Source organism: Bombus terrestris, chromosome 1 (genome assembly GCF_910591885.1).
Source record: "Bombus terrestris chromosome 1, iyBomTerr1.2, whole genome shotgun sequence".
Taxonomy (NCBI): domain Eukaryota; kingdom Metazoa; phylum Arthropoda; class Insecta; order Hymenoptera; family Apidae; genus Bombus; species Bombus terrestris.
Window position 1 is genome coordinate 2,643,119 of NC_063269.1, and position 27,287 is coordinate 2,670,405.

At 40.8% G+C, this 27,287-nt stretch overlaps 1 protein-coding gene across 3 annotated transcripts; it reads left to right on the plus strand.

Annotated features, from left to right (window-relative positions):
• The first annotated feature begins 225 nt into the window (after positions 1 to 225).
• Positions 226 to 27,259, plus strand: LOC100648542 (protein stum). 3 transcript variants are annotated; one of them, XM_020863508.2, is made up of 9 exons: positions 226 to 682; positions 6,908 to 6,969; positions 8,297 to 8,678; positions 8,946 to 10,773; positions 24,548 to 24,799; positions 24,996 to 25,212; positions 25,454 to 25,580; positions 25,679 to 25,873; positions 26,225 to 27,259. In XM_020863508.2, exons 3-9 carry the CDS (start codon positions 8,315 to 8,317, stop codon positions 26,350 to 26,352), a joined length of 3,111 nt encoding a protein of 1,036 aa, XP_020719167.2. In that variant the 5' UTR covers positions 226 to 682; positions 6,908 to 6,969; positions 8,297 to 8,314; the 3' UTR covers positions 26,353 to 27,259. The 3 variants fall into 3 exon arrangements, with proteins under 3 accessions (XP_020719167.2, XP_012175991.2, XP_048263019.1); XM_012320601.3 differs by having other exon boundaries at positions 227 to 682; positions 8,940 to 10,773; XM_048407062.1 differs by lacking the exon at positions 226 to 682 and adding an exon at positions 2,396 to 4,791 and having other exon boundaries at positions 8,940 to 10,773.
• The last annotated feature ends 28 nt before the right edge of the window (positions 27,260 to 27,287 follow it).

Below are 27,287 nucleotides of genomic sequence, written 5' to 3' on the forward strand. Positions count from 1 at the left end.
AAAGTGTCTTTCTTTTACAGACACGTCTTTTACAACGATGCATCTTTATACAAACATGAAACCTAATCTGTCGAACGTTGTGATCTTTATTTTGATAGAACAAAATGGATCACACGTAATTCGATAAAATAATATAAAACGGAAAATGTTGTGCATCCATTATTCGCTTATAGAACGAAAGAAACTTTCCGGACGACCTAATAGCTACTTGCTCCATCCATTTGATATTCATTTACATATTATGCGCATTCCATGTATCGTTGCGCCTTTAAATTTCTCAGAAACGCGTGAAAAACCGCAGTCCACTCGTAAAATTACAACTCAATTCCAAGAACCTCAACCACGAAGCCTCCCTTTTTAAATATAACAAAAATTAATTTAATCTCTCACCATGATATCCGGCTAAATTTTGGATGTTCAAGTCACTTGATAGCCGATCAAGTTCCCTCGATGCCTGGTCATCGCGCCAGCGCCTCCCGAGTGACCAACTCGTACCCTCGCTTCCTCGACGAACCGCTTAGCCGGCCAACCCCGCGGCAGTAAGGACGCGTTCGTGCTCACGCGAAGACGCGGACCGACGCCGCGGCACGTCGATGCCGATTACCGACGCTTCCTTGAGGCTTGCACCCTCGTAAATGCACCCTGCCCGGCGGCTCCGATTCGCTGTCCACCTGGTAGCCAGGTAAGACGCGTCTTCTACCCGCGATATGCCTCCATCTGGCTTTCTTCAGCTCGAGTGACACGATTAAAAATAAAGTAAAAACACAGACAGCTATGGTGACATGGTTGTGGCTAGTTCGAGAGACTAGTTTCATGATCCTGTTGGATCATCGTCAATGTCATCGTCAAGTGGAACTTTTAAGAGGTTTGGATATGTTTGAAGTTGTTTGGAGAGGTTGAAGTGGGAGTAAAGTGGATTTGGATGGATCGTTCGTAAAGTGAGAGCTGTTTGAAAGTGTTCGGAGTTAGTTGAACGAAGATCGAGATGGAATCTCGCGAGATCTTTGGATAAGCAGTATGGATCGTTTAATTTTTCCTTTTTTTCAAAATTTTACTTTGTTATTTATTGAGCCTATTACACATGGTTTTTGGTGGCCGGCCAGGCTGCTGTAATTGGTGTAATCGGTTTGACTTTCTGACGCATTGGTGGAATTCGCATAGCGCGTGGTCGCTCTCGTGACTATCGCACGAGGTCGTACTTGAAATTTCATGGGTCATACCTTTTTTTGGTTTAATCAGATAACATCTGCTACGAAGTCAATGTGATTGTTACAATGTGGTTGGCCACCTTGACTCGCTGATTGTTGTTAATCGTTTACCGAGAGCAATTTACGGTCGCTGTTCTTCCTGCAAAGTGACGCCTGGCTTTCTTCTTGCCTGTTAGATTCGATCTCAAGGCGTCTGGAAATAGCGACTGATCAGAAAACCATGGATCGACTCGTTGAATCGTGGTATGCGAGTGTAACGAAGAGTTTTTAGTTCTTCTTGAAAGAAGAAACACCCGTGCGCCTTCCTCGTGGCGGTCTTCGTGGTTGGATTTGAATCAGATCGATAAAAGTCCGACTGTTCCACTTAGGCGAGGAAAAATTCTATGGAATTTTCTTCTTTATCCGCTGGAAGATACGTTGCCTCCTAGCGATTCTTTTCTAGATTTTCTAGATTTATCATGAAACTTTTAAGCCGTTGGAGCGTAACATCGTAGGAAAAACTTAGATCGATGAAATTCATTAAGATTCAGATTCGAACTAAACGCTTGATTGTCCACGTTTTGGGTAAGAGCCTGCCGGAACAAAGGAATGATCACTCTATTTAATGCATTGCTTTTTGTCGTGTCCACTATGGGATTAATATGCATGTACGCGCTAATATTTTCACTTTTGATCGATGACAATTGTCAGAGCACACGCGGCTTGAAATGAACTGGCGAGACCAGTTTGAATTAGAGCGACGACACAAAAGTCACGCGCGAGAAGTTCTCTTGCAATTTCTGAACGAACGGAACGCGCTTATGAATATTTGTATACGTTTGATCGTTTCCACGCACCGAAGGAAAAAATAGAATCAGCAATTAAGGGAGAAAATAGTACAACCTACAATTCTAAATAAATTGAAATTTGCCGTTTCAAATTAACCGCAATCGCGTCATAAAGTTAATAGGCAGGTCTGTTCGAGCGACGGAAGGTTTTATACCATGTCGTTGCGACGAAGTAGCTGCAATGAAATGCCGCGCTCAAATCTAATTCCGTCTGTGTGCATTGACTTTAAATTACTCACACAGCCGTACTTGAAATTTCGCCACGACGAGCAATTTTCATTTTTCCATAGGGACAAATATATGGCTCGCGTACGAAGCAAGATCGTATAATACGAATCTCTCAGGAGTCAAGTTAATCAACTTCGTCTTTTCTTCGTTTCATTACCCGAATACACGATCGGTGTGGAAAATCTCAGAAAAGAAATAGTCTATTTGCATAGATGTATCTATCAAGAAAATAACACACACGAATAATAGTACATTTCAAAGTAGATTTTCGAAGAATAATATTTGTGATATCGTCATTCTTCTCCATGTTTCGATGCGTAAGATCGGTCAATGATGGTTTCTAGTCGATTCATATATTATAAAAACACAAAAACGATATCCTCAAAATTAGAAAAAGACTGACAAAGATTTCACATTATCTCGATTTATGTTCGCGACACAGAAAACCCTTTGATCTTCTCAATGTAAAGGTGTATTTGAAAAAAGGGAACGGGTCTCGTCTATAAAAAAAATCTTGCAGCACTAAACCTTCAGATAACGATTATGCAGGTGTATGCAAATGTTGGCAGGAGAACGGACGCGAAGTTGGTGGTACTCGCGTAACAATTAATTCGCCGGTCTTTGCTCGACTGCCCCGTGAAATAATCGGCTGTTACATGATCGTTACGCCGTGCGGAACTTCCTTGGCCGACGGAATTATACACAGGTATATACACGGTCGTTGATCCTCCGGCAATGGAAGCCGATTCCAACGTTCTCCATTCTCGTTAACGGCCCGTTGATTTACTATTTCTTCGCTATTTTTGCGCGTTGGTGGCCGATAAACGTCATTTGCGACGTCCCATTATGTACGCGAGAAAGAAGAAAAGACGATGCTGCTCGGAAAGCGCCGCTTAATTGAAACGTTACGCAACGGATGCTAATTAAAAGTGACGTACGTCGGTTTAAGGCTGTGCCTCATCTCCGCTAAATCGTTATTTATAACGTCGATCATGGGAGATGTTTCGCCTGGGCCACGTTAAACGAGCCTCATTAGGCTACCAAGCGTTAAGTTGCCACGAAATTGAGGCGAACCCGATTGGGGAGAGACGACATCTTCTTCGCTCGCAATTGTCGAGCGTATCGTTGGCCCGCAGAGCTAATTGATCGAGTAATCGGTGACCAACAGCGAGGATCGGAACGCGTGCACACACATTGCAAGATTAATCGCATCTATCAGGGGAGAAGTTCAGTTTTGAAGAATCGGAGTAGTTTCTTCCTTTCTCTTCTTTTCCGTCGTTTCTTTTTCGTTCGTTGTCGATTTAGCGGATCTCCGATAATTCGATATTTTATCCTGTTTTTTTTTTTTTTTTTTTTATTATATCAGTTATTTTCAATCCCGACGTCTTAATAGTTGGTAAAAGCAACTTTAGATGAGAGCTTCGTAATACTTTAATGTTCCCTGCCTCATGCTCCTACCACATTTTCGATTCCCGATTGCAATTAGATAGAGTGCACGATGCATACAAATGTAGCTGGAAAATCGTCGATCATGTCACGTGGCCTTGCATTCGTATCTCACGTGTAAGTTCTCACCGGTGTCAAGGTTATAAACGGATCTTCTGCAACGATGTTCGCACATATGCAGTAATATTCACCTCGAGATTCATACTAATATTCACTCTATTCACATTTATATTTCCATTATCATAGCCGTCCCGTAGAGACCAGCAAAATTTCCATACGAATTTCTATTCAAGACTCATCCACGTCGCAAAAAGGTAGGTGGGACGATAAACTGCTACCAAACCGTTCTTTCTGAAGCGTTTCTAAAACGGTTCTTAAGCATTTTCCTCTAATGTATACGAGTATGAGCCGTTTCATATATTCTTTATATATCCGTCCCAGTTCGAACATCTCCAACTGATTTCCCATGAACGATTTAAGCAACTTAATTACCGGAAACCATCTCGTTTGCTCTTCAACGTTCCTCGATCGTACCTTACGACACTTCGTTCCAACGATTCCCTTTATGCTTGCACGCTTAACATTTTTATTCGATACGATCCCTCTTTTAACAAGCAAAAAGAAAGAAAAAAGAAGATTGAAATTCTGTTCCATAAGAAAAAGTTGTGCTACCACCTCCATCGGCATCTTTCACATCGATGCACATTGCAGGAGAAGTTCAGTTAGTCGTAGATAGCTTCTGCGATTCGTGGGAGATAGATTTGCAGAAAGTGCGCGATAAGTTCTCGGGGAACGTTACACGTACGAAGTCCGCGGATTGCAAATCGCGCCTCCATTGGTCTGTCCATTAATTCGAAACAAAGGGCCATCGTAAATCAACGCGCCGTCGAGACACGTGAGTCACATTTCGGCCACGAGGTCGTTCGCGCTCGATTCTTCATGCTGGCCAGCTTGTTCTTTGGTGATTCGAGGAATGTCATTGGACATGATGCAGATTCTTCGGGGACCACCAACATGGAGCGCGTACACGCGATGCATCGGCATCGTCTGTTGCGGATGGCGCTCAGACCATCGCTATTTCTGTGATTATTTTCAATTCCCTTTGTGGTTGTCTTTCGTGGTTGTCGATCCGCTCATTCCACTCGAGAATCAAGCAATCGTGTCACTGAGTTTGACGTTGGAATTTTGAAGGAAATGGAAGTTGCAACGGTTCCATGGTCTTCGGGATAATTATGGATTTTCGAAGACGCGTGATAACGATTTTTCTTTCTTTTCAATTGAGTATTTTCGACGATTGGAATCGGCGATTGGATAAAAGCTGTTCGAGTAATTGATTTATGCTATGATAAGGCGATTAAGTCAATTTGATTTATTTTTTATTTTGATTTTCCAAGAATATATGTATATTTTTAAGGTGTATAGTTTGAACGCAGTTTATAAGAAACGTAGGCAGTGAAACTATATGAGAAGATTTATCGCGATAATACTGTAAAACACTGTACGCCCGCTTCGTAAGATTCCATTGACCTATTTTTCACTAAACTATGCTTCCAATTATCTACGTTAAAATGTACTACATTCGAATTATAAAATCGCTCTTCTATAGCGCGCATATTAATATTGCAGGATTAAAGAACTGCGAGTGGAAGGCGGCTCGTTAAAATCATTTCCGTAATTGCCGTGCAATTTTGTAAATTCCTCTGTTACTTGATTCTTATCAACGAAAAATACCATAAATAACCCAGAATACTAAATAACAAAATACGTAGTAAGATACGAAGGTAAAAATGAAAGTAAATGAAAAGCACGAAGATTGTTGCAAGGACAATTCTCAAAGGAAGAAGTATGGCGCTTTTCAGAATTACGCAACGCCGAATAAAGTTCGTAGGCTCGACTGCATAAAGAACAATCTACCCGACAACGTAAAGAACATTCTTTTTTTCTTTTTGTACGAATTGAAGAGACAGAAATCTCATAAAATCCACTTTCTCAGAAGGAATTTCTCATCGCGAAGATTCATCGTTCCGCCGCGATATCGATCTCCTTTTTTTTCATTCGACCATCGAGGAACGCAGAGAGTAGAAGCAGGAAAAAACTGGAGTAAAGGAATCAGTCGAGGGAGTACATAGAAAATGTAGTTCAACAGCGTCACGGTATTGCGGTAATAAGCATGGCGTACCTAGCGAGACCGACGCGATCGAGTCGAGAATTCCCGCGTATGAGAGCGTGAATAAAACGCGTAAAGACTGGTGTCTGCTCGACGTGGCCCGCTACAACTAGACTGAGTAATTGTAATGTCGACGAATGATCACGGATGTTGCGCACGGAGTTGCTAATTGCCAGGCAACGGCGATTCTCGATCCGACTCGACCCTCGAGCGGAGAACGAATTATAGGAAGGATGAGTCTAGAAACGTGAAGAAGCCCTTTGATGTAACGTCACTGCTTGTTAGAAATGAATAGACGGATTGAATGTTTCAGGGAACGTTTTTTGCGCGACCTTCCCAAAGGTCCAGAGTCGAGTTTTTGTTCTTGCGTAACCGTGCAGAACGAGGAGGCGTTGAAAATTTCCTGAGAATCCGGGGGATACGGGTCAATTCGATTGCTATGCCTGTTACGATATTTATGTCAGAAATTAATAGAATATGGTTTTTGTTGGCATCATAGAAAAATTCGGTAAATTCGGCTATTTTAATCTTATGTTGTTAGTCGGAAAATGATATTTTATATAAATGTACGCTGTTATTATACGTTAATATTCATTAATACTTAATTATAGACTGTGCACTGTTTACTATACGCTATACGATTGTACGCTAATATTCACGTGAAGCCATCGTAACGTCATCGGTTATAGAATAAGAAACGGGCTGTTAATTCTACGAATTGTTTGGGAGCTGTGTAATACAAACATTATTTGGATAATATGGATTCAAAAGTGGAAGAAAGTGGTTGTTTGTAGTTTTAATAAATTATATTTGAATTATTCGCACCTGACAAGTCAGGAGTATCCAACACTAAAAAGATCAAACGTGATATCATTGGCGTTCCTCCGAAAATTTCTTTTAAGCGTTCCATTCCATTGAATATTCTACACAACGATGATCCTGATTGACACGAATATGAAACTCCGATAAAGCGAAGTTTCACCGACTAAGTTTAGACCAGAATTTTCTCTAATGGTTGTTTTATGTTTCAGGTGAGAGCGACAACGGATTTTGGCGTCCTCCGCATCTTGCTCGTCTGCATGAAGGACTCGAGGTACCGTGGCTTTCTTTACGTGTTTGACAATGCTTAAAGCTTCGCCACTTTTAAGTATTTACTCGGAGGTTCTCGTTCCAAGCGTCCGAAGTGTATTATTAAGTGAAACAGCGGTTGTTAAAGTGCCACCAGTTATTATTAACGCGCTCAGCGTGGTGTAGAACTTTGCTTTGATAGAAATGCTTCTATCAAAGTAAAAGGGAGTAGAAAGTTGACTTGCGCCAGCTTGTTGCAGCGATTGCTCGGTATCATGGCAAATATTATGCAGGGAGCTGAAATTATAAAGTCGAGAGTACGAAAACAACTTTGAGGGACGTTGAACCGTTTGCGGAGTACTGAATCAGCCGAGTAAATCGTGTTTCTACGATGTATTTAGACTTTTTGGATTAAACAGGATAAGGAGATTGTAAAATGCATTGTACATAGACTAGAGAAATCGCTTAGTATCTACGATTGCGTAGCCGAGGGAAGATCTACCAACAGATATATTCTTCGATTTTTATTTTCTCTATTTGGGCTATTTCTATTTAGAAACTCATTTGGAAAAGTATAGATAACGTATAGGGTGAGTCAAAATTGCAATACGTTTCTGAAGTGATTTCTGCTAATTTATATGCGTAATCTATTCCCATTAAGCAACTATAATAACTCTATCTTACGCTTTTATACATTTTTATGCTATCATGGTTGTGTTTAACCGTTTCCAAATCAACGTGATTCTTGCCGTTTAATTGACTTCCAAGTAACAATTAACAACTGAGTAACAACCGCAAGATCTTGCTCGATCTATCTGAAAAGGGAAGAACTCTTTCAACGTGCTTTTCTTGCATCCAACCCTCTCAACTTCGACAAATGAGAAATAAATTAATTACGACCAAAGATTTCTCGTCGTTAACGCTGCAACTATCTTAGTATTATTCACTATACACTGACTTTCTTTAATCATTTTACGTCTTACATTTTCCAAGAATAGCGACCAGTGTACATAGTACGCACCGATCCAAAACCTAAGTGTCCTTCTCATGTTGATCTTAAAGTATCAAACTCCCCACGCACTCGATCAATATCATTATCATTATCTCCTTCATTTACTTGATGAATATTCGTTTTCAATTTTAATTTTACCCCCGATTTCGACCATATCCGAAAGACGATATATTGACATTTACGTACAAATTAATCAAATTAATAAAACTTGCGATATTCACAATATCGACGATAGTGTGCTTCTCGAAGATATTTACAATATCATAAATATCGATAAGGAAAGTACTGTATTTTTTAAAAAGGCGACGAAAGAAGGATTCTCGTAACTTTCCCGTTACAGCTTCGGTGCCTCGAAAGGATGAGGCGGCTCGACGACGGCCATGTTCAACGACCGCCTCCGTTCAGGGTGCTCGCGGCATCCGATGGCAATTACCTGTCACCGAACGCGATTCCGCCACCGCCGCCGCGTGCACCCGAGCCGTATAAGATCGCGCCCTCCACCACATCCTCCTCGAGGGCGCATCGTCGATCCAGCTTCGTTATCATCGCGGACTCGAGGCCCGTTTCCCCGGAGGCGAGGAGTCCATCGCCGCCGTTGGCCACTGGCAGGGTCTCGCCCTTTCGGGGACGTGGCTTTAAAGGACCACTGCCGCGATCTAAGTCCAGGCCGCAGTCTCCGGAATTTACGAATGGTCGTAGAAGAGGAAAAAACGAACGACGAGGTAATGTATTGTTATTTGGAAGCGTTGTGTGGAGTATCTGAAACATTATTGTACGTCAATCGGATTAAAGACAGAACTGGCGTAAATACACGAGTCCAAATTTTATTCCTTATTCCTTTCAAATATTCTTCTCTGCTATGTTTTATACATTGGAACACGTATATCGAATATTAAAAGGATTTACAATAAAAGTATCGTCATTGGTTGCTATTCGTAGTGGGAAGAACAAATGTTTCTTGTACTTCAACCGGAATTTTCCAGTTTCAGTGTCGCAACAGAACAGCCCAAGAAGAAGCCTGATCCCGCAACCAACGCGTCAGCGTTCGACGTCTTTGAGCAAATCAACGGAGCGCCTTGCCTCGCCGAAGCTGGGTCGTCGCGTGGATTCGCGCACTCGCTTCAATACGACGGATTCCAGGAATCGTTTGAACGCCTCTGGGAACAGTAGCAGCGTGACAAACCTCGCCACCCGTCGACAAGCCTCGAAAACAGTCAGCAAGCTCTCCCCGATCCAAGGAACTCCGACGAAACCGGATAAAACGCCACAATTTAAGAAAAGGGATCGTTCGAAGGAATCCGCGAGATTGTCGCCGGCGAAGCAGCAGAAATTTGCCGCGTCTCCATCGAGGAATGCTTGGAACGCGAAGAAGCAAACGCACGAGAAGGTTTCCGTTCCAGGAAAAACGCAAGGCAAGGAACGAGTGGTATCACCGTCGAAGATTCCGCTGAAAACGAACAGAGCCAGCTCGAATGTCTTGAATCCAGCCAGATTCATCAACATCCCTAATCAAGCTAATGGGAAAAATAAAAAGGCTATCGATAAAGGGTCCAAGGAAGTTCGTATAAGCAACGGGCAGACGAACGAGTCCACTCAAAGCAGTAAACAGTCTGACTCAGGATCGAAAGGCTCTCAGGCTAACGAGAAGAATTCGAGTACGGAACAGTTAGTTGATCTGCATCTTATTGATCTTTTAAAACAAACTTCTAGCGCTACAGGTACGTCTAGCGTGGTGAACACAACAGCGACGACGGCTGTTCAGCCGCTTCACATCGACGTCAATGCGGTTCTTATGGATAAAGAGAATTCCGAAAGGAAAAGTCAGTCTGAGAAAACGAAAAGCCAGTCTGAAAAGACGAAGAGCCAGCAAGACCTGTCTAATAGCAAATCTTCCAATTCATCGAACGACGAAAACATCGGCAAACAGGTCCAAAATTCTCAAGTTGCTGGTAGCGAGGATAATCGTCAGATCTCCAAATCGAATAAATCTAATGGCAACCATGGTCGAACGAAGGGCGGAACAGAGAGTAGAAACGGTTCGCCAGTTCCTACCGAAAATGTTAGCGGTCACTCGAAGAGTAACAGTACCAGTCATTCGGTGAAAAGCATAAACAGGGTGATCAGTGCTACGAACAACACTGGTTCGGCGACGCAGCGTTCGAATAAGATTCAGAATGCGGTGAACGATCAGAATACGAAGAATTTTAGGCCGAACGATCAGAAGATCGACGAATCTGTCTCCTTTCAACCCGCGTCATCCAACGTCCAATCGAATTCAACTAAAGCCAACGAGATTGAATCGGTAAACAGTTCCATCGGAAATTCTTCGGGTGCAGAGACTCAAAGGACAGCAGTTTCCGTCGCGAGTGCTTCTGTGAGACAGGAAGACGCGAGGACGATTTCGCGGTCCACTAATAATTCTGGAACGAAGATCGTAACGAATGCAACTACGGTAACCGTGAAAGGTACTTGCGTTTCCGTGAAAAGTACTTCTGACCAATCGACGATAGCCTCGAGGGCGAACAACGTGTCCAACGTGGTTGGTGCGGTGAGCAACGATGCGAGAAATGTAAATAGCGCCGGGATGAAAGCTCGTACTGATAATCACGGAAGTGGTACGTCCGTAAAATCGTCCGCGAGGGTGTCGATCGATTCCATCGAGACCGTTCGATCTACGGACACTGGGGTGAGCGTGGACACCGTCAGAGGAGTATCTTCGCCGAGGGAGAAAACTGGAATGCACGTGGTGAAAAGGCCGCAGGAGATCGAGACGTTAAGTGGGAACGTGGTATACTTGGAGCAAAACGGCGAGCCAGCGTGAGTAGAATTTATAGCGCTGTATTTCATCGTTCGCCTCGTAAATTATTCCTCTGATCCTATGGAAAAAGATTCTAATTCTGGTCGTTTCGATAGGTTGAACTCTGTCGTTCTTTCTTTCTGGAAACACAGTTCTGTTACCTCGGGAATTAACGATAATAAGTAGACTGTGGATGTTCATGCATTTGTGAGAAATTTAAATATGCAAAAAGATATATGTAACATCCTATTCGATCGTTTCTTCTCCGACGTACGTATTTGTAATTTGTTCTGGACATAAACAAATAATCGCAGACACATATTTATTATAGAAACACGTTCAGATAGCTAAAAGTCTGTTTAACTTGAATGCTCGATTTTGTATACGACTTTCTCCGAAGACTAATCGATCAACTCCACTTTTTGTAGATCTCACTATTTCATCAGATAAACGACCTGTGCCATAAGATTTTTCAAATTGAAATTAGGTTTTCAACGTTTGTATTAATTATTCGAAGATTGATATGGAACGTTTTCCCATTGTCGGCTCGCTTAAAATTAGGTTTGTATCGATCACTCTCAAGGACTTAAAACTGCCGCCACTTTCCACTTCGACCAACCGCGAAATTTCGACTCTGAACGTTTACTTGTAATTTTATTCCTTGATCTCACGGAATCGGATTTATATCGAGACTGGCAGATATTAATCTGGAAAGATCCAGTGCGGGCACGACAGCTATTTATGCCGTCGGAAGTGACAATAAATCGCCACGGATCCGATGTGGGTCCGTATCAAAGGACACGTTGTTAACGGAATATATACAGAAGGTTGCGAGTTTTAAGGACAAAATGAACGCGACGGATGGGAAAATCGGCTTACACGGTCTGTCTAAAAAGTAATCAAACTTCTCTAAAAATAACAAAGCACGGGCAACCTCTGAGGGAAAGTTACATTGCTGATACATAGCCTGAAATATACACGGAGGAATGTATTAACTTCTACGTAATCTACAGATCTACAATCGTATTTAAATAAAGTACGAAGGATCTGTTTTATATTTGCACTAAATGTCTTGTAGCCTCTATATTTCTTTCAAACTGTATCAATGTAATCCACACCACATTCGGCTACCATTACAACGTTAACGAAATTTCAAAATGTGCCGTATAACAAACGCGATATATTCGTCAAAGCTTTCTGCAAGTATTCGAATACTTTCACGAGTCGTTGTATTTCGCGAAGATCTACGATGTTTCTTTCATTCTTAAGAAGTTTAATCATTTTTTAGACAGACCGTGTGTATGCTCCAGGGGTTGCAGCAACACGAAAACGAGGCATCATTCTCAATTAAAGGAATCACGTTTCGTGATGAGTCGCGCAACAAAAAGAATCGCCAGCGGCTTCCGACAGCAGAGTTATGAGTGACCCTAAAATGCTGGTTCGTGAAATCGTGCTCGAGCTTAGCGATACGCGCATCGAAATCCATTTTTCCATGAAATTGCCCCGCGAGATCTCTCATTATCAATTTCGAGGCGTCGCCGTGTAGCTAATTAAGCGAAAAGTAGGAGGACTTATCCGCAAATATCTGCGTTTATGAAGTAGCAGCGCTTCATTAAGGCCAGGTAATCGCGAGCAAGATCACGAAACGGTTACATTACTGCGCAGTTATTTATTGTTACGTTTTCCGGCACGTAGTTACCCTTAGAGTCCACCCCTGACTGTGCGTTTCCCTAAGCGAGAATTAATTGTTCTATATAAATGGCGGAGGAATATAGGTTAAGCCTAATAAACGATTCAAAGAGGTGCGAAGATCGTGTGTTTATTTAATTAATTTACTCTTGAAGTATCGATGCAACGTTCAAGTTATTCCCTGTTCTTATTCTAGCAACTGCACGATCATAATCGAAGGCTTTGCAGCAATAAAAGAGACGCTACGAATATCTAAATTGTATTTATTGCAAGAAAATGGGAGCTACAAGTTTTATATTCAAAAGTGCGAGGGTTTATAGTCGATTATGAATTCATAGCACGTTTCAAAAAGTGCCTTGACTTCGGTTGATTTCGACTCGGTGTTTGTTAGTTTATCTCCTTCGATCGATGATAAAGTTCGGAAATCTTTGGGAGAAAAAGATAGAGATCTTTAAAATCTTTGCTTTTAGCGTGCGAAATACTTTTCCAAATATGTTGGATAAAACGATGAAAAATATTTCCGCTAGAGAGTTAGAAAAGAATGAAAAATATGGTGGCGGAAGTTGGCGGTTAAAAGGACGCGATTGAATTGTTCTACAACTCGTGTTCCCTAGCGAACATCATAGACAAGAGGGTCGTGCGGAAAACTTGGCCCATCGTAAGATCCACGGAGTTCCTTCACCCCGGCTAGTTATAAAGCACCACCCTTTCCAGTGGTCGATGCAACCAAGCTGGGTTTATCGATCCCATGGAGATTTACATCGCCACGGCCTGGCTCAAGGGAATTATAAATCAGAATTTCGAATCGCCTCGTTATACGAGCGTTGCTAATTAACTCGAATCGGTAGCGGTAGGAGAAAAGAACAAGGGAGGGGAAAAAAAAGAGAACGTCGAAAGCACGAGACTGTTAGACCGTGTCCATCATTCACGCCTCTGAACCATGATTCTTCCATTTTTTTTCCTCGTTCGATAAACTGCTTTTTGCACCGTGCCCGTTTATTAAAATTAATTGAAATTAATAGGAAATTAATAGGAAAAAGAACAACTATTCCGAATTTGACTCGACCGTTTTTCCCCTTAATTTAGTACATTACGTACATTTTCGAGCATAGTTGTTGAAACAGTTTATACGAATATGTATATACCTTTTAATATTTTCCTTTAATATTAAGTGTATTACAACGACCATTTTTCTTTTTTTTCGTATTATGAAACTTACATTAAGTTGCAGTTAAAGCGTGACAAAACTGTATAACTAGCAATGTTATAACTAAGAAGAACGCAACGTTTTACATTGATTTTACACTATACAGTCTTACGAGTAACACTAAATAAAATGTTACATCGTTGCGTATAGGACCTTCAAACTTCACGAACGCTTTCACGCGAAACATAAAACGTACATATATTCTATCGAAATACCAAAGTATTTTCGTTGACCTCCATTACGCTTCACGCGTACATTCTACATCATTCGAAGATGATAGCCGTATCGAAATATCGTCGATCGTTAGCTTCAATTAATTCATCATTTTCCTGACTTTCGCGCGTATTGATAAAGCCCGGAGTAGCTCGTTAGTAAAGCGATTACAACGAGATTACATTTTTTTACGCGGTAGGCCACACGCGGAGCGTTCCGTAATCGTTTCGCGAGATTTTCTTACACTGGGCCACGTTCAAAGTGACTCAGAAAACCGCAATAGCGTGACGATGCTGCGTATAGTCGCTGTACTGGAAACGTCTTTACAAACATGATCGTAGCAGGTCAGGAATCGCGATGGATTCTCTCGTAAAACGTTCGAGATCAACGTGGAACGATTCCATTGAATAATTCATCCAGGATCTCGTCCGGGCGTGTAGCTTTGTTCATCGAACTAATTCTCGAGAACTGTAAATTGGAATTTTCGAATGAAAACCTCTGGCGACGCCATCGTTGTACTGTTATATACGTTGTGTACCTAGAAGTCGTAAAGTGTGTACAAGTATTTATTTCTTCTTTGATCGCTGATAAGCCATGGAAATTGTGTACGAAACGAAATTAACTTTTTCTAGTACGTCCGTAGGAAACTTTGACGCTTCATATTTATGGAGATATGTATTACAAATGCAAACGTATTACTTTGAACGTGTAATGGAAAAGCCGAGGTGGAATTTAACGCGAAGCATAGTCAGTGTTGTAACGTTAATGGCGAACTATTAATTTTGATTGCGAAGACAATCTTCCAACTATATTTAATCTTCCCTAATTCCCGTTTCGAACGAGCCACGCTCCACGCGAAAATAATTGTTCCCATCGTAATGACATTTAGCTCGATTAAGCGGCGTTTACATTAGATAACATTTAATTATTCAACGTCGATCATGTAAATCAATCAGATTCTTTATTCATCTATTATTGTCAAATTGATCCAAGTAACAACCATAGTCGATCATCTACTAATCGTTTTGCCATTTAAATCAAACGACGTATTCGATTATCAATAGTTGAGGATAAAATGTTCACAAAATAAAGGAATATATCGAATAGCGTATTGCGTTCCATGCTTAAATATATTGCATGTAAAAATACGCTTCTGGAAGAACTTGCGCATGAACTTTCATGCTTGTACGAGAAGATCATCGTACATCGCGATCTAAATCGATCCGAGTCGATTCGAGCCGATCTTTCTCTCTGCTTATCATTAACGAAATACCAAGAACTCGCTAAGAACTCTGAAAATAATCTTCGCCAAACGCTCGACGTGCACAATCGTCTCGTTCGAACAGGGAACAGCCTCGTTCGAGTTGAGCAAATATTATCACGTCTATTATTAGTCGATGGTCTGCTCGGTGAACGGGATTCCTCTAAAAACACGATTACACGTGCACACCATTTCCGGCCTGTTGAACGTGAATGCAAGCTAGTTGGCGCGATCGATTCCATTTCGTTTTGTTGCACCAAATTCCATCGTATTGCGCTTCTTCACCGTGGCTATCGTTAGCAATGAAAAAGACGCTCGTAATTTCCATTCGTTTTTCCACGTCGACTTTACGTCGCGTGTCAACTGGTTGCTTCGCTATGGAGTGTCTTGATTCTTCGGGATCACCGACGTTTCACCCGTGTGTTGGAGAGATGCTGTTCTTTGTCGGTCGTCGGCTCTCGAGGGATAAAGTGTGCTTTCGATTGAGATGCTCAAACACGCGACATTTCTTCACGAAAAATTCTTCGGACGTTGGGCCACGTCCGACAATTTCTCGCGATGCTCCAGCTTCTTTCAAAAGGCATATCTCTCCATCGAGAGAACAGTGTTTGTGTTTAATCACTTACAATTATTACTTAGAATGTTAGTGCTTAGAATTTTTAATATTTAAAATGTATTTTTGCCTTTATCTACAATTTATCTTCGTTTAATAGCTTCTTTGATGATAACATACGAGAAACATTGAAATACGATTCGAGGGAAGTTGAAGGAAAATCTGACGTAGTAGAATTGCGTAGAAAAATCTCATTTACGGAGACAGGAGTTTGCAACTTCTTTGATTCGATGGATAAATCTGTTAATGAAATTTGTATTTGTTTAAACGAGCGACGGTAGATTTATGGTGGCGTATTACACGTGTGGATGCAGTTGGATAGCTGCGTGTTATTAAACGCCTTCGTCCTATATTTCTTTTAAAATGCAAACTAATGCATCGTGCATATTGCAGTTAATCACTTGAGCGCGATAGTTCACGCGGCGCTCAGAAGGGCAGTTCATTTCTACGGAAGGAAAGACGGAGATAAAACGAAAATGTGAACAATGTTTTACGCTTGACATTTCATATATTCAACGAAAAGGATCGATATTCTAGAATCTGCACGGAGATCGTTGTAAATAATACACGGGGTCTCTTAAATAACGCGTCACTTTTTTCTTGTAACGATATTACTTGCTATTTTCTCCGTATAAACGTCCCTTTAAGCGAAAAATTACGACATGATAAAAGCAAGAAAACTGACTCTCAATGAACGTAAAGTATTGTACGTCAAAGTTTTCTGTTATCGAAGCAATTGCACATGATTCGCATATCTGCAAATTACAGTAACAATAACGCGTGCGCGAGCCTACAGCCATTTCGTTTAATAAGCTCCAAGCTATTTCCGCTTTCCAACCATCATTTTCTGACTTTTTAATTTTATTCCATACTGGAAAATTAAAAATTATATTTTTCAATTTTCATATAACATCAAATAAGTGCAATTTAACTCAGACCAGATTTTACGCTATAATTTCATCTTATAATTTCGCTAAACACCGAACGATAGACAAATCCGAAAGAAACCAAACAGTTACATTTTACAATTTCTATATAAACCAGACTCTACGCTATAATTTCGTTTCTGTAATTCCACCAAACACCCAAAAATATACAAAGTGGAAAGAAATCGCTGTACAAACCTTTTTACCCCAAAAATTCTTCGATGTAAAAAAAGAAGTGATTCTAAGATGATAAGAGTACATTAACGTTCATTTCTCTGCACTAATCTTTATCAGGAATCATCCCAAAAGTACACAAACTCAACAGAGATCACGGCAAAATCTCTTTTCCTTCGCGAACTCTTCAATACAAAACGAAATTACCACAGATCAATCTGAAAAAGAAACCATGCGAATTTCGATAGGTCGTGTGGAAACGTCATGATTTGACGAATGATCTCGACTGCTCTCGCTATCTAACATTCGGTCACCTGTATAATTTTTGATCGTCGTAGCGGATAATTTCTTTGTCCACGATACGTACGTATATGTTAGCAGAACCAAAAATCGACGCGGCTTCGTGGATTGACCGACGAACGTTAAGCATCGCGTGCGGCCAAGGTCGAGCTCCAATTATACCTGTGTATTTCACTCACAGCTGCCACCCTCTTCGAATCCGTGTTTCTTCGTGCACACGGCTCCTCCATCCGGACGTTCGTCGCTCCAGCGACACGCATGGTTCGCGTCGTGATTTTTGGATCAGCTCGAAATAAGAGGAGACTGAAGGGTTGCGTGACAGGGAGATGAACTAGCTCTTCGTGTTTGGCCTACTTTCGCGCGACATTGACGTCAAACTGTTGGTCATTTATGATACCGTTTACCTGAACTCTATATTTGTCACGTTCTTAATTGGTTTTTGTAAACGGCTATTTTTGAACTGTTGTTAATTACTATAGAATATTGTGTATGGTATAACGAGTTTGATAAAGTTGGGCGTTTAAGCGGCAGGTTTAAAGGGACAAAGGTTTTACACTGTTAACGTTGTATTGTTGCCGTGACTATGTAGCAGTTGTATAGGGATGAATGGCGCAATTTGTATCCCTGTAAATTGGCTCTATTTGATTTCCACTTGAATAAGGCCTGTGGTGGGTAATCTTGTTTGAAACGACCTTTATTGATCAATTAAATTTCGTAGTATTCTCGTGAAATTAGTCTGTTTAGATGAATAGAACCGTTAGGGATGATCTGTCCAACGAGGGCAAGAAAGATCGTTTATTGATCCGAATGATGATCGAGTGTTAGTTTTCTATTTGCAATTACTTAGATCATTGTCGACGTAGATTCTTAAACTTTTTACCGTTTCGGTATGAAACAGATATTCAAACGGGTAATACGATTTCTATGTTCTAAAAGTTTCTAAATCGTTCTCGCTCGATAGATATTTATTCCGAATATTTGTTTCGAAACGGAATTGTTTGGCGATGATAAATTGCCGATAAAAGTGTTATTCGCAATTCGACGTGAAGTTATTATAGCACAAAATATATTTCTAATTATCAGACATCGGTCGAAGCTAATATAACTGTAACACACGTACATACATAATCGAGTAATTCTTTTCTATTTCATTTCTCTCGCAAACGGCAATTTAATTGCGAATTTAATTCCGAGAAGTCACGTAATTTCACGAATTCATCGATCACCTGCAGTTTGTTCCAATTTTTTATTTAAATAGTAAAACATACTATTTCGTGGCTAATGTTCACGAGTGGATTCGCATTCGAAGATCCGATTTCGCGTGAAAAATGAATGGAAACGAGGGTTCGGTACGCGAAACCGCAGAGTCATCGATTGTTTACTAGAATTTGCAATGCGATTAGGTTTTAGCCCCTGTTTATGTTAATTCGCCTCGTTCCCGCGTTCACTGTCGGTCACGTAACGTAAAATTAGCCACGGTACGTGTAATTTCACTGCTTTCTTTCTTGCAGTACACATAAACGAATGTTCCAAAAAGACGTCGCACCATGAAAACGAGAAGTAAACCCTACTTTCTGACTTCGTTGGAAATTTATGCAATTTTACCATAGACTCGTCTATTGATTAGATTTTGACACGAAGGTAAACTGTCATCGGTCATTTTTGAGGATATACTATAAAAAACACCTATTTTGAAATGATTACATTTTTTTCCTCAAATTGTTATATATTGTCTGATTATATTTTTCTTATTATATTTATTATTATATTATTATTTTCTTATTATATTATATATTTCTTATTATATTTTTTTCTTATTATATTTTTCTGATTATTTTGGATAGAAAATTAGCTATGTAACACGAAAGAATGTTCTTTCAACTGTAAGCGAATGGAACATCAAAGACACGAACGTATTTCACAATCCTTAGAAAAATACTTATTTCTAAATTTCTATTCTTTTCCCTTTTTTTTTTAGATCCAATTTCATTTGCCAAGAGAAAGTCAAAGAAAGTCGCGGTGAATCTCTTTCTATTTCTGCTCTACATTAATTAAGGTGGAACATGGAGTTGCATAACTGAAATACGTTATCTCGTTTCACCTGGTTCCTGACAGTTGCGCAAAGTTCACAAAGGAAAAGAGCAATTAAAGTGATACATCGCGGTCGTTTCGTTTTCTAATATATCACGAGGGTATCCTCCGTTTCCTTTCTATTCAATTTTGATGCTGTTTGTAACTCCCAGTCCGATTAACTCCGCTCGTGTTAGCGTAATCCGACTGGTTCGGTTAAGCAAACAATTAACGCGGAGAAAGCGCGCCTCTCGTCTTTGCGAAATTTTTAGAAACAGCTCGCACGTAGAATTACGCCTCTAGCCTCATTGTGAATGCTACTTTCAACGAAACTTTTCGATTTTTGATTCCTGTATTCCAACGATTTTTGTAATTTAATTGCTGAAAGTTATCGCGGCTCAAAATCATTTTTAACGTAGACGTAAATTTCTTCATTTTAAAAATCAAACAAATGCAATTGAATTCTTGCGCTTCTATGCGAAATCCAGAGCTACGAAAATGCACAGCAAGCATAACGCGCAAAAAGATACGGAACGTGTGAATCAACGTACTCCTCGTGACATAAATTCTCAAGACATAAATTTCTATAAAAGCCTGCGGTCTACGAATGATATTGCGTTGGAATTAAAAGAAAAAATTTCATTCCTAACTCTCACGGAAGATAATATAAAAGATTCTGAATTTATCCGGTCGCAAGGGAGTCGGAGAGTCTGTTAAAAATTCTAAGACAAAGTACACGTAGGATTAACGGCCTAGTTTCCAAGACAAAACGATGGCGAATCGTTGGTTTTGTCGGGCGCCACCGACAATTCTCTGCTCGCGACCAAGTGAAAGTAATAACAAGGTAATCATGTCGCTGAAAGTTCCTCGGAGGGTTAATGACGTCCTGGTTCGCGCACTGTATAAACTTTTAACAGCACGATTTTGGCGGTTCCGTGTCGTAATCGCTATGTGAATCGCTGCGCGGCCACGGTACGAACTTTCTGCCCGGGGCTTTGCCAACTTTTAATAGTTTTGCTTAACGCGTTGCACATCGATGGTCCGACAACCGTGTTGCACGCGTTCCATCCGCGTTGTCAGCAAATTTTCAGACAGATGTAGCTAAAACGTCCGTGAACAGCTTTTATCGTAGTAGCTCTAATTGCGATATGCGTAATTAGCTTGCCGAGGCTACACGTAAAAGCGAGTAAAGCTTCTAATAATAAGAACGAAAACGATTGAATCTTTTATGAAAAAATTTTAATAATAGAAATTGATGTGATGTTTCTTCCGCTAAAAATATATGACTATAACAAATGGATTATTGCGAAGCCTGGTAATTTATTATGTAACGTGACGCAAAAATTTCTTACTTGACGAATTTATTTTTGTTATTTTATCTTATTTGCTTTAATCTTATCTTCTGCCTATCATTTTTTTATTCTGACTTATCGGTACATCAAATTACACATTTACTATAATTACGCTGCTTTCTAGATTACAAACCACGAGCAAATGTTTCAACGAATCGTAACGTCTCTCTCTTCTCGTCAATCGGTAAATTTTACAAAAACATATTTTATTTAAACGTATTTCAGTCCTTCGATATGAGAACATTTACCATCGCTCTTTATCCGTTTTCACATTTGAACCTTATAATCTCGCGATAACGCAGAACGTTAACACAACAGAGGTACATCGAGCAAATTATTTTTCCGCGGAGCAGCTTTTACTGAGACTAATCTCAGAGATAATTTACATTTGCTCCGCTTGTCGAGAGGTTTTATTTCGATTTATTCGTTGCACGTAAACCGTCTCCTCCGTCTGTTGTGCAACTTTGTATTATGTTGTTCAACGTTCTGCGTCTCTTACGAGGTTTCCGAAAAGGATTAGGAAAATCGAATGCACCCGTATTTACGATTTCTATGGCGCCACGTGACCGAGTTTAGTACATCAGAACGCGCACAATACAACGTTACATCAGATTTCGCATAATTCTCAGCACCGCATAATGATATGTTTTCTTACGTCACGGTTCCACAATTCGCCGTTTCGAAACATAGCTGTTATCGTTTGTGTTTTACGATCACGTAGGATTTTATTTTGGGATCGGCGATCGATCGTACAAAATTTCACTCTAAGAAAATGTTCTTTATGTAAGGATCGTATCTCGGAATTGTGATGTGCAGCCTCGACGTAGTCTTGAACCAAGTGATGACACGTTTGACAGTATTTTGCAGACGTTTCGCCCGTCTCTCATTTTCCTAATTTAACCAGCTCGTTCTTCGATATCAAATTGAGAATACCTATTCGTGAAATTGCTGTAAGAGACGAATTCAGAGCAGAAACTTTTTTAACGACACGAGAAATTCTGCTTTACTTCTTGGATTCTTTTCTGCTGGTGTTAAAAAGTCCTCGAATTGATCTTAACCGAACTTTTTAAAGGAGAAAGTTCGCGCCCGATCCCTCAGGCTCTGCCGAGCAAAACTAAAGTTCGCACGCACATTTCGCAAGGGTGACTCGCGAGTGAAAATGGATGCAATTAAAAACTTGGCGCGATTGAAACTTTCCTCGCGGATCTACGTCTTGCGTTATCACCTGGTTATCGGTAATCGTAACACCCACATTTCGTAATTACGATCCTCCTTAATAGATCCATCTTCGTTCGTGCGAAAGAAACAAAGTACCAGACGGTCGTTAAAAGAGCGGGCTTGATCGACGAAGAGGAAACAGACGGTCAAATGAAAGAGCCAGCTACAAAGTAATAACTTCCTGAAGAAAGCGACGGATCATCTACATAAGGATCGATGTTGGTGGAATTCTTTTGCACAAAATGCGACATAAACGAGAAAAGGAGCTGAATCGTCAAATGTACGAAATCGGATAAAAAGTCAAACTCGCATATCCATCAGAAAATAATACGTTTCTAAAGAAACCGATGAAACGAACCTAAGCGATCGACGTTCCTCGAAGCAAAAGAAACCTAAACAACGAAACAAACCGTAAAGGGGAAAGGAAAAGAGAGTCACAAATAATCGAGTCACGAGAGCGCCATGCGAATAAGAAGAAAAGAGGAAATCCCCGTGGAAAGGAGGGAGGAGGAAAGTGGTCGCGTGGGCGCCTTGAAAAAAAACGGCGATGTTAAGGTAAAGAACTTCAGCGTGGCCGGTATCGATTTCGCGGTCAACCGAAGCAAGTCGCCCTGTGGCTGGTCTCCTGTACGTGTAAGTAATGCAGTGTCGGTGGCGAAGGAGAAAATCTTTGCGTGACCGGCTCGCTGGCCAGCAACGGCTCGGCGACCCTCTTTGCCTCGCCGCCCTTCGTCCTCCGAGGTCCGTCCAACCCCCGAAGACTGCGGCACCTGCAATCTTCGTGCGACACACGAGCCGAACCGCGATGCTCGTTCGCCGGCTCGAACCTCGCACAGAACTCGCTGTAGAATTTCTTCACGCGTACTCGTGTTCCTTTCGTATCGATCCACGAACCTCGAGATCATCCTCCGTTGTTATCTTCGTTCCCGTCTCGCCGTGAATTCGCCGCGTTTCCGCTCGGCTATCGATCACCGCATCGCCCTGTTGTACTTTAGACGGTCCAACGAAGAACGAGTAGAGCTACGAACAGAGCAGGTAAGATATTTCTCTTCCGCGTACGTTCAACCTTTTGGTGATTGGCGAAGGAATTCACAGATACTCGAAACAGAGAGGGTACAAGTGGTAACACGTGAGAATTTGACGCACGTTGTTCCATCGGTGATCGATGGTACTCTTCGCGTAATATCCTGTTGCGTAGATTTATTGGAAGTGTGAATTCGTGGACGAATGGCTTGGAAATCGATCGACGTTTGCATCGTTTTGTAGTGGAAATGGAGGAGGTTCGATTTCCAGGTTGATGCAGAAAGGGGTGATTAATTGCGGAAGGTTCTATGGAAAGACGTAGGTGAAATGGTAATTAACGGATAGATAATTCATTAAATCGTATACACAGGATGTTTCTAATATTCTTTATGATGAAATTGACAGTCGTTGTTCTTTGATTCTTTTGTTTTTGCTCGATCGAATACAGTTTAGTTTTTGAGTGGTCGCAGAAGTGTTATTGATAATTTCAGTTATAGTTTTGTAGCTCTTCGATTTGAAAAGTAGGTTTCTCGAGAATAGATTTGCGCGGAGGAAGAATCTTCGCGTTAAAAGCAATCGAATTTACCGAACGCTTCAGCGTATGCGTGTCTCGTACGCGGCGAACGTGTCTGACTAGCGCGGTATACATTCACTGGGAAACACTCGATGTCATCAGCACGCACGCTCCAAATGTTGCCATTATAGGCTACAAATATAAATAATCAGACTGCGGACATTTCTGCATTTACAGGAAATCGAAGGGTGTAAAAATATATGAAATATTCAAAGTAAATATTCGCTATAATATTTAGCGAGCATATCTTTGTTTAGGTTTGTCTACCGATATAAAATTGCATGAACACCCACGGCTTGAACGTTGTTATTAATAAATTCCTACGTCGTATAAAAAGAGGAAATGCTATTTTTCAGAGTGCTAGTAGAAAATTGCATTCGCGTTAAATATTAACTGCCCTGGTATTAACTTAACATTTAGCAGATCGCAACTGTACTCAACCTTCCAATTCTATAAACCTACACGAGAAGAAGAACCACAGTTTTTAAATATCATTTAAAGCCATTTTAAATATCAACTAGCCTAACATCGACAAATCAGTCAACTTCGGAAATCTTTCTGATCCTCAAAGACATAAAAAAAGAAGAACCAATATCTTTCACGGTGTTGATCTTATATTAGGTTGTCCGAAAAGTATCTTTCTTTTACAGACCCGTCTTTTACAACAATGCATCTTTACGCAAACGTGAATTTGTGATCTTTATTTTGATAAAACAAAATGGATCACACGTGATTCGATAAAATAATATAAAACAGCAAATGTGCATCGATAATTTCCTCATAAAACGAAAGAAACTTTTCGGACGACCTAATATAATACACCGCGTCAGTCGCAATATCGAAAAATCGCTCAAAGTCCAGCCAAAGTCAAAGGAAACGAAAGCCTACTAATTCGAAAATCAAACAGCATTCGATCCCTCGTTCACCAATTCCATCCTGCGGAATCAACTTCACCTCGACCTACATTCAGCCTCTCGCGAGTATCCTTGAAGAATACGACGGCTGCCAGGTGGAAAGTAACGCTAGTCTCGTTCCTTTGATCGCGTCACGATCCATCGACGCCTGTCATTCTCTTCTTAATCGACGCCGAAGGCCCCTTTATCGCGCTGAATCGATCGAACAGCCGTTTTTAATAATGCTAACAGCACGGGGCGCGGCTGCCTTTCGATTACAGGGTACTGGCAGCGGCGAACGGCGTTGGCGAACGTGCCCCTGACAGGCTTCTTACGCGCTGGAAGAGGTCCCTGAGTCGTTGCTGCGAGTGTTGTCCAAGAATGAGGTGCTTGGCGTGTCGTACGGACCCCAAGGGTCTTACCTGGCCCGGAAACCACGCCAGGAGCACTACGTTAGTGAACAGGAACGAGCAACCCCTGACAAGGGACAATGTGCCTGCTGGCTGCTGGCCTAAATTCAAGAATAGATGCAGGTACGAGAGCTGATCGAAGAGTTATGATCTTTTTTTGATCGTTTTGGATATTCTTAAGATAGATTCTTTACATGAAATTGAATTGTAGAATGTATTGGAAGTAGAACTATCAGAGCGATCAAAATGATTGTTGAATTATTAAATTCAATTTGATTATTAGACTATCAAATTGTGATATCTGTCTTGCTTGTATTAGATGCAAACGACTGAAGGAAATGAAATGTTGCTCAAAAAGATCGAGGGTCGCGCCGGCCGAGGCTACAGTCTGCTGTCCTCCGGAAAGAAGATTCGGCGCTATTTGCCGCCGTTTGTTCGGCAACTGCAAATGCAAGCGGAACGCTGATGCAGAACACGCAAGAAACATACGTGCCAAGCACAGTCTTACCAGCGTAGCACCGCCCCCGTTATCGGAGGTAACGCACGAACGAAAAATAAAACAGCAGGGAGTAACCGGAAGATTTAAATTTAAAATTCAGAATTTTAATAAAAGATATTAGACTCCTAAGTTTGAAATTTACAATTTTAATAAGAGATATTAAATTCTAAACTTGTACATTTTAATACGAGATATTAAATCCTTAAATTTTTAATTCTAAGAAAAATTGAAATATCGAGGTCGTCTAACGATTTTCTTTTCTTTTTATCCAACGATAGGAACCAAAAGCTAAAATACCGGATGTCCTGGTAGAGCACAATTCCCTGATGCGTGGCGCTATTCCTTGTCTGCCAGTTCCTCTTGCTTGGTTTTGTCTCGTGTGGAACGTTCTACTGCCTGGCTCTGGTAAATAATATTTTACCGGTTAAAAGAAAAAGAAGGAGAAAAAAAGAACAAGAGAATTTCTAAATAGAACGATAAAATGGAAAAACGTTATATTTCAGGCACGGTATGGAGTGGGATTTTCAATTTGTGCGCCGGGCAACCGAGATTCTCAGCTGTGGCTGGAGTGAAGTCGAGACTAGGCGCGTTCGTTGTGAACCTGATGGTCGGGGTGGGTCAATTATTCACCGTTTTATTCTGCCTAGTTGGGTGGGGCTGGAGCATTTGGTGGGGCGTCACTTTGGTCCGTTTAGCGAGTAAGTGATATTAACCATCGATCCAAAATCAACTGAATCGTTCCGTGGTAGATAAAGCAAGGAATTTCGTGTTCTCTTAATGAGTCATAATTCAGTCGTGGAAAAAATATGATGTCCACGTTAAAAATGGATTTAACCTCGTTCTTTCCAAGAAGGAGCAACCACTTTCCGAGATAAGAGAAAATTAAACTTCTATAATTTAACATGTGACTCGGTTAAAGAACTCTATTTTCTCTCGTCACTTCTCTTCCTCGTAATATTACCTATAATTGAACTTTAGAATAGAACAACTAGATTTGACAAGGTGCAGATAATTTTATTTTAGATAAATAAATGTTTCTGTTTTTGAAGGGAAGTACAAGAGGTTCAAGGCTTCCGAAGCAGCCAACAACGATCCGGAAGCGAGGGGTGGAGAACCAGCGGCTCTGCCCCCCGGTGTACCGAGTCATGTGTTGAGAGGGATGGAACGGGCGCGATAATCGAAGTCCTCGCCACAGATTCCGCGGCAACGTTTTTATATTTCGTCTTAGCGATTCTTCACTACGTGCCTTCCCGAAAGCTGCGAACAGAAAACGAAACTTTTTTTCGCTTGGTGGACTCGTACGCTAAGGATCCGTTTGAAACAAAAGAGAAGAAAAAATAGAAAAGCGAAGAATTTTTTCCACGGTCCATAGATTATTGTACTTTTACGAAATCGTAAGGAATACATCGGACGACGCATGTAGCTCTGTATCGCGTTAAATGAAATTCGAGGCAATTTTCTCGTCGAAAAATTAATTCGCGAAAGGAGAATAACATTGGTACAGAAACATAAAAATGGAAAAGAAAACACAGAGAAGAAATAAAAAACGACGTTACGTGGTTGTTCGCGATCGAGGAACGAAACGAAGTTCTCGGAAATTAATCGCTTTCAGTGAAAGCATACCTATTCGTGGCGTTCTTTCAAAATGTACTCGTTGCGTCGAACGGAAATTGCTTTTTATTTTCTCTCGTCCTTTCTTCCGTGCTCACAGCGGCGATACAGCGTTTTTAGTCTTTTCTTTTTTCCTTTTTCTCCATTTATTGTATTTTTATTCCGAAATGAGAACGTCGAACAAACGTTTCGCGGTAGAAATCAAAGAAGAAAGACAAAGCATGTGACCTTACTCTCTCTCTCTCTCTCTCTCTCTTTCTCTCCCTCTCTCTCAGCCTCGTTCAAAGGTATTTTTCTTTCCTACGTCGATGGAATAAATACGTTTTGAAAAAACGCACTTTATATTTTTACAAGCGCAACACATATTATATGTATACATACATTCATATATTCAACTATCCGACTTATTCAACTTACAACTAAAAATCCTTGTAAATATGAAAATATATTACTTACATCGGTTTTTAATCTAATCGCTGCTTCTGGAATTGTTCCCTCCTT